This window comes from Henckelia pumila, chromosome 3 (assembly GCF_033568475.1).
Source record: "Henckelia pumila isolate YLH828 chromosome 3, ASM3356847v2, whole genome shotgun sequence".
NCBI lineage: Eukaryota > Viridiplantae > Streptophyta > Magnoliopsida > Lamiales > Gesneriaceae > Henckelia > Henckelia pumila.
In genome coordinates, this window is record NC_133122.1 from 51985282 (window position 1) to 51994660 (window position 9379).

Genomic DNA, 9379 nt, shown 5'->3' on the forward strand with positions numbered 1-9379 from the left:
GTATTTTGCCTTCGAGAAAACTTTTTCAACAATTTATTGTTGATGCATACACAATGGTTGAATCTGGAAGGTTGACATATGTTCGGATGCATAAAAAACAATTGAGATGTGAAATGCACAAAGGTCTTCATGATGCGCTTTTGCGTGATGAAACAAATGCATCTACACAAAGAAAACGTATTATCTTGCCTTCTTCTTTTACTGGAAGTGCAAGATATATAATTCAGAATTACCAAGATGCCAAAGCTCTATGTAAGTGGGCTGGATATCCAGATTTGTTCATTACATTTACGTGTAATCCAAAATGGCCAGAAATTATGAGATTTATCGAGGCTCGAGGATTGAGAGCCGAAGATCGTCCGGATATTGTCTCCAGAATCTTTAAAATGAATTTGGATGCCTTGATTATAGATGTTCGAAAGAATACAATATTTGGAAATGTTAAAGCAGGTGTAACATTTTTTTAAATATAATGTTTTATATATTTCTTATCTTATGATGATAATTAATACCTTTTAGTACATACAAATAATTAATTTTTTAAATTTGTTTATATTTTACTTTTATATTTGAAATATAAATTTAATCCAATTTAATTATATTATACACAAGATATAATCCGTGCATCGCATGAGTGAAATACTAGTATATATTAAAAGACAGTTGATGAGATGCTTAACATAACGATGGGTCCATTATTTTTTCAATGGACCTTACATATATTAATAAATTTCTACACTATTAAGACAATGCATGTATAGATAAGATCAAATATTCTACCTCGTTTATTGGTATTAGGGGTGTAATCGAGCCGAATCGAGCTCGAGTAGTCTCGGCTGAACTCGAGCTCAATCGAGTAATAAATTTGGTACTCGAGTCGAGCTTTGCACCCCTAATTGTTATTGAGAGTTTTTTAGCTTCGTGGAGTCGTTAATTGCAATCATCATGAATAAATATGGCTATTATATGCTATATGATATCTATTAAATAAATAATATAATAAATCATTTAGCGTTAAATTCAATTTACATGTTAAATATAAATCTCCATTATTGTTTTTTTTCCCCAATAAATTTAATACGTATCAATAAAAACAGGACACCCGTAAATTAATTAATAACATAAAAAGTCTTCCACTAAATTCAACCAATTATTTAAAAAATAAAACAATTGAATCGTGAAGCAAATCACGTTTTCATCATATCAATGGAATCACTTCACTTCACTCAAACTCAATCCTTTCAGCTTCGCAGCAATTTTGATTTCAGAGCCGTCTCTTTGATTTCGGTTTCCTCTTCGTCTTCGAGAAATGAGATTTAAGGGACTCCAAGCTGAAGCCCGCACCAAACCCCTGCCCAAATCCCACGCCCACGCCCACGCCGCATCCAATTCCAACCCCGAACACGGGACTCAGTTGGTTCCAACCCCAACCACCGAACCCCGCTCCTCCAACTACTCCCAGCCCGAGACCGACGCCGCAGCCGACCCCAGCGCCGACTCCGGGGCCCAAGACGACGTCGTTGAGCTTCCGTCCGCTTTCGCCGAAGAATTCAGTCACCGTCGACAGCTTGCTCTCGGGCTTTCTCTGCTGGAGCTCGATTCCCTTCCACTTCCAGAGAGGGGTTGTTGAATCCGTTTTGTTGATGTAAATTGGGTTCTGGTTCATTCTGTGGCTCCAGGATTTGATGATGATAATGGAGTTGTGTGTTGCGGTGGTGTTAAGAGAATATGGGGCAGCTGATCTATTTGGGTTGGAAGTTGGAGAGGGCTTTTCGAAAGCCCAAATAGTTCTTGGGCTCGTTATATTTGGGCTTCAAAGTGGGAGAGAGTCATATTGATTTTTTTTTAAACAATATAATTTCGATAAAATATTATATAATCTTCGCACATGCGGAAAAGTGTAAATTGTTGTGAAAAAGTAAAAATTTATGGTAAAAAGTAAAAACTCCAAAACTCAAAATATATCAAACTCTACACTTCACAAATATTTTTCTCTTAATTCAATTGTATTTTTCATCACAAATGAAGACCTATTTATAGATCCACATTTGAGATTAGTCCAAAAATAAATACATCATCATCTACATCATCACACACTAATTTTCCACATTTTACAACTCAATATTCAACATTCAACATTCAATATTCAACATAATATTAATAATAATAATATTTTTCAACACTCCCCCTTGTGATGATGATCGTGATATGATGACTGTCTTCATTACGTGTTTTATACTGCCTCGTTAAAAACCTTACTAGGAAAAATCCAGTGGGATAAAAACTATAGTAAGGGAAAAAGAGTGCAGCCACGTAAACTCCCCCTCATGTTAACATGAGTGATTCTTCACATATTCCGCAGATTGCGCATCCCAATGTTGTATATATGCTTTCTGAATATCGTCGTGGGAAGTGCCTTTGTAAAGAGATCTGATGAGTACTCACTTGATTGAATATAACAGATATCAATATCTTTATTCTTCTCAAGTTCTTGAGTGTAGGCAAAGAACTTTGGGGGTATATGTTTTGTTCTGACACTTTTGATGTATCCTTCTTTCATTTGAGCAATACATGCAGCATTGTCTTCATACAACGTCACAGGCTTCTTGTCTACTGATAATCCACAAGAAGTTTGGATATGTTGTGTCATTGATTTTAGCCAAACATATTCACGGCTTGCTTCATATAGCGCAATAATCTCAGCGTGATTTGATGAAGTTGTTACGAGTGTTTGTTTCTGTGAATGCCAAGAAATTGCGGTGCCTCCACGAGTAAATACATATCCGGTTTGAGAACGTGTCTTATGTGGATTAGATAAATATCCAGCATCAGCATAACCAATAATACTTTGATTGGTGTCTTTTGAGTACAAAAGTCCCAAATCTGTTGTTCCTCGTAGATAACGAAATATATGTTTAATTCCGTTCCAGTGCCTCTTTGTTGGATATGAACTGAATCTTGCCAATAAATTTACAGCAAAAGATATATCAGGTCTAGTGCAATTTGCAAGATACATAAGGGCACCAATAGCACTTAGATATGATACTTCTGGACCAAGAATAACTTCATCATCTCCACATGGACGAAATGGATCCTTTTCTATGTTTAATGATCTTACAACCATTGGAGTACTTAATGGATTTGATTTATCCATATTAAAACGTTTAAGGATCTTTTCTGTATAATTTTCCTGGTGAACAAAAATTCCACATTTTTTTTGTTCGATTTGCAAACCCAGACAATACTTGGTTTTTCCAAGATCCTTCATTTCGAATTCTTCCTTCAAGTACATCATAACTTCTTGAATTTCTTTATTCGTTCCAATGATGTTTAAATCATCAACATATACAGCAATAATTACACATCCGGATGTTGTTTTCTTGATGAAAACACAAGGGCATATTGGATCATTTACATATCCCTTTTTCATCAAGTGATCACTTAGCCGATTATACCACATTCGGCCTGATTGCTTCAACCCATATAATGATCTTTGCAATTTTACAGAATAAAATTCTCTGGGTTTTGAACTTTGTGCTTCAGGCATCTTAAATCCTTCAGGGATTTTCATGTATATATCACTATCAAGTGATCCGTATAAGTAAGCTGTAACAACATCCCTAAGACACATTTCCAAATTTTCAGACACTGCCAAACTAATCAAATATCGAAACGTAATTGCATCCATAACAGGAGAATACGTTTCTTCATAATCAATTCCAGGCCTTTGAGAAAAACCTTGTGCAACAAGTCTAGCTTTATATCTGACTATTTCATTTTTCTCATTTCGCTTTCGAATAAAAACCCATTTGTATCCAACAGGTTTTACACCTTCAGGTGTGAGGACTATAGGTCCAAAAACATTACGTTTATTCAGCGAATCCAATTCAACCTGGATGTCATCTTTCCATTTGGCCCAATTATGACGAGTTTTACATTCACAAAAAGATTTTGGTTCATGATCCTCATTTTCATTTACGATGTCACAAGCCACATTATAAGAAAATATCTCATCAATATCTTTTATGTCTTTTCGGTTCCATATTTTTCCAGTATTAATATAATTGATAGAGATTTCACGATTCTCGTCAGTTTGTGGTTCTGACAGAATATTTTCATCATCAGGTGATTCTTCTGGAACACCATTTTCTATTTTATGATCGTCGTGTTTCTCTATGCCTTTTCTTTTCCGAGGATTTTTATCCTTGGAACCGACTGGTCTTCCACGCTTCAAGCGTTTTATGACATCATGAGTGTCTTCAATTTGTTTCTTTGGAATTTCAATTCGAGCAGGAGCATTTACAGCATGTATATATGATTTTGTTACCCCTTTTGTGTCTGCAAATGCATTTGGCATTTGATTTGCAATTCTTTGCATGTGCACAATTTGCTGTACATCTTTCTCACATTGTTTGGTCCTTGGATCCAAATGTAACAATGATGGTACATACCATGTGATTTCTTTTTCGATGTGTTTCTTTTCTCCCCCTAACACTGGGAAGATTTCTTCATTAAAATGACAATCAGCAAAGCGTGCTGTAAACACATCGCCTGTCTGAGGCTCAATATATCGAATGATTGATGGACTATCATAACCGATATAAATACCGATTTTTCTTTGTGGACCCATTTTTGATCGTTGAGGTGGTGCAATAGGCACATACACCATACATCCAAAAATTCTCAGATGAGAGATATTTGGTTCTTTACCAAATGCAAGTTGCAATGGGGAGAATTTATGATATGCACTTGGTCTGATGCGAATTAATGCCGCAGCATGTAAAATTGCATGTCCCCATATAGAAATAGGGAGTTTTGTTTTCATAATCATTGGTCTAGCAATCAGTTGTAGACGCTTAATCAATGATTCAGCTAATCCATTTTGCGTATGAACATGAGCTACAGGATGTTCAACAGTGATTCCCATTGACATACAATAATCATTGAAAGTCTGGGATGTAAATTCTCCAGCATTATCAAGTCTTATTTTCTTGATTGTATAATCGGGAAATTGATTTCGCAATTTTATTATTTGAGCCATCAATCTTGCAAATGCCACATTCCGAGTTGACAATAAGCATACATGTGACCATCTGCTAGAGGCATCGATCATTACCATAAAGTATCGAAATGGTCCACATGGTGGATGAATTGGCCCACAAATATCACCCTGAATACGTTCAAGAAATATGGGTGATTCAGTTTGGATTTTAGCTGGCGATGGTCTTATAATAAGTTTTCCAAGAGAACATGCTTTACATTGAAACTTATTATTCTGAAAGATCTTCTGGTCTTTCAATGGATGACCATGCGTATTTTCAATAATTCTTCGCATCATTATTGAACCAGGATGTCCCAATCGATCATGCCAATTTGTTAATATTGAAGAATTATTAACCACCATATTTGATTCGATTGGCCTTATATGTGTATAATGCAATCCAGTAGGGAGCATTGATAATTTTTCAACCACATATTTTTTTCCTGATTTATATGTAGTAAGATACATATATTTCTGATTTCCATCAGTTATCGTCTCAGTATCATACCCATGAGAGTATATGTCATTAAAACTCAACAAATTTCTTTTCGATTGTGGTGAATATAAAGCATCATTTATCAGAAATTTTGTACCATTAGGTAACAAAAAATGTGCTTTTCCACAACCTTCAATAAAGTCTACAGGACCTGATATGGTATTCACCATTGTTTTTGTTGGTTTTATTTCCAAGAAATATCTTTCATCTCGCAGAATAGTGTGTGTTGTACCACTATCTGGTATGCAAATTTCCATGATATTATTTCCATGTTTGCTCATAGCATTTTCCATATCAAACTTCACAAAAAAATGCAATAAAGAAAAATTAAGTACAATATAAATGCAAAATATAACATGCTTTATAATACAAGAATGCATGAAAAATATAAATTTGTTACAATGTAGTCCCACCAATATTTTAATCAATGTCTTCGAAATCATTCAAAAAATCTGCAGCATACTAGTTGAACCAATTAAACGGTCACTATACAAAATTTATCTCTTTTCCTTTCCCCTTTGTCGATTCTTTATAGAGCTTACATAGGTGCTCAGGGGTTCGACAAATATGTGACCAATGTCCTGGAGTGCCACATCTATAACAAACACTCTCAGTTCTTTTTGAGTGATTTTCATTTTCACTTGTATTTTCATGCTGCCTTTTTGGTGGATGGTTCGTGACGTTCTTTTGAGATGAGTTATTGAAATAACTATCACGATTATTTTCATATCCACGGCCGCGATAATTTTTACGTCCACGACCACGTCCACGCCCATTTCCTCGACCTCGTCCACGACCAAAATCTGGTCTATGCCTTTGATTTTGGTTTTCATTTTTTATTACGACATTTGCTTCAGGAAATGCCGTTGATCCAGTGGGTCGGGATTGATGATTTCTTACTAACAATTCGTTGTTCTTTTCCACCACAAGAAGACATGCGATTAGTTCGGAATATCTCGAAAATCCACGCACTCTATACTGTTGTTGTAGAGTTATATTCGATGCGTGAAAAGTGGAAAATGTTTTCTCAAGCATTTCCATCTCTGTGACTTCAAGTCCACAGAATTTCAATTGTGAGACTATTCGATACATCGCTGAATTATAATCACTGACTTTTTTAAAGTCTTGGAATCTTAACATATTCCATTCATCACGGGCGGTCGGGAGTATAACTTCCCTTATATGCTCAAATCTTTCTTTCAGCCCTTTCCATAAAATCATTGGGTCTTTTTCTGTGAGATACTCACATTTCAATCCTTCATCAAGATGTCTACGTAAGAAAATCATAGACTTTGCCTTTTCTTGTGAGGATGATATATTATTTTCTTTTATGGTATCACTTAGACCCAATGACTCAAGATGCATTTCTACATCGAGAGTCCATGACATGTAATTCTTTCCGGTGATATCGAGCGCAACGAATTCAATCTTTGTCAAGTTTGACATGGTGGTACTAGAAAAATAAAAATGCATTTTATTAGTTAATTTCTATTAGTATGACAATACAAAATAATGGAAGAACGTAGATTACAAGTGCGTATATAAATAGATAAAATATCTGTGGTGGAAAATCGCCGATGAATACAAAACTCGTAAGCATGATGATCATAGTCGTTATGAAAAATATCCTTATAAATGCCATCATCTCCATCTTCGAAAAAATCGAGGATAAAATATTTTGAGAGAAAGAATGAATTTTGGTGTGATTGAAAATGAGTTTGAGTGATCATATATATAAGCAAAAAAACTAGCCGTTTATGACCGTTTGTGACCGTTGGGGGTAAGAAAAATCGAGTATGTGTTGAATAAAATTTTTGTGATAATGATGCAATGCATATAATGATAAGCATAATTAAATAATTATATATATCATATCACATTATTATAAGGTCGGTGTCGTAGACAACCTTTTATATAATAACATGAAATTATATATTGATATAGTTAGTATATATACATATATCATATCACGTTATTATAAGGTCAGTGTCCTAGACAACCTCTTATATAATAACATGAAATTATATATTGATATAGTTAGTATATATACATATATCATATCACGTTATTGTTTAAAAACCTTAGAGGCTTTTATACTTGTCGTATCCCTTACCGGGAGTGTGGGATGTCGTCTTAACATCCTCCCAGGATTTATAACAAGTTTTTAAAAAAACTAATTTTTTTTTATAACATGATAATATATATTAAATATATATACAATAAATAAATAAACAATAAAATAAAAATTCTTACATGTTGAATATTTTTATCTTCTCTTTGTGTTTTGGAGCGTCGGAAATTTTCGAGCGATCGTGCTGATAACGTGTTGTGAAAAAGTAAAAATTTATGGTAAAAAGTAAAAACTCCAAAACTCAAAATATATCAAACTCTACACTTCACAAATATTTTTCTCTCAATTCAATTGTATTTTTCATCACAAATGAAGACCTATTTATAGATCCACATTTGAGATTAGTCCAAAAATAAATACATCATCATCTACATCATCACACACTAATTTTCCACATTTTACAACTCAATATTCAACATTCAACATTCAATATTCAACATAATATTAATAATAATAATATTTTTCAACATGAATAAATTATAATAATAATGATAAATATGATTACCCATCTTTCAAGTTTCAACGATTATTTGTTACTTAAATTTTGGGTGCTAAAAGTTGATGATTATTTATTATTAGTGTATGTAATGTAACAAGAAAGTTGAGTCTGACCTTTTTATAAATGATGATGTATCCTAGAAATTACACTGCCTATACCTTTATTCAAAGATTTTATCGGTCAAATAAATATATCTACCGGCTTTATTGACCTGCTGACTTGAAAATTCTTAATAATAACTAAATTTCCTCGAGCAAATGTTAATAAATATATTATATAATTAAGTTATTATTATTATATTTAGATTTCATAATGCCGAAGTCCAAAGACAACACCAAATATACATTAAAAAAAATCTAAATTACATATTTTTTAATAATAATTATAACAATAATATCATAAACAGTATTCATATGTTGTCTCCGTGCATCAATTTGCTAGTTTAATTAATTAATTTATGTAAAAGACGGCTCTATTATTTCTTTGTCAAATTAAGCTACCATCGTTTCCTATAAAACGAGGGAACTTAATTTGTATAGTATCGTACAGCCATCTCCATAATTATATATCTCTATCTCTTTAGATCTCCATAAACGTACGCAAAAGATATATATATATATATATATATATATATATATATATATAGATTGATCAGACATGGAAATCATGTCATTTAACGGGAGCTTGAAGAAACAATGGAGCAGAAGAGGGTACAATCACAATTACAGTTTCAAGCTCTCATCTGCATCAACAAACAGAAGGAATCCGAAAACCGCGAAACTTGGCGGCCACACCAAGAATTCTGTGAGGATCACACAATCTCCGGAAGTCTGCTTGAATCTTCCAGCTCCCTCGCCGCAGAAACTGTGGCGCAGAATCAAGAACAGTGTGTTTGGTTCGAAAAAGGTGATCCCCGAAGCTCGTAACGGTCCTCCGATGGCGAATTCGAGGGCTGAGTTCGAGAACAGGCTGTTTTTTGAGATATACAAGTCTACCGCTGCTTCTCTTGAATTGGGTTATACTCCGTCTTCATCTGTTACAAATTGATTTTTTTTAAAAAAAAAAAAAATGAGAGTTTTTCTTCTGTAGCATAGAATCACCGAATTAGAAGGTGCGACGGGTGCTTCTTGAATTTTTTTATATGTTTGTTATTATTTCTATAAATATAAATTTTTGTTAGTGATATTGATGTATTTGGTATATAAAGTGTAT

At 33.7% G+C, this 9379-nt stretch overlaps 1 protein-coding gene across 1 annotated transcript; it reads left to right on the forward strand.

Annotated features, from left to right (window-relative positions):
* The first annotated feature begins 53 nt into the window (after positions 1–53).
* Positions 54–467, forward strand: LOC140888715 (uncharacterized). Its single transcript, XM_073296411.1, has one exon. It carries the CDS (start codon positions 54–56, stop codon positions 465–467), a length of 414 nt encoding a protein of 137 aa, XP_073152512.1.
* The last annotated feature ends 8912 nt before the right edge of the window (positions 468–9379 follow it).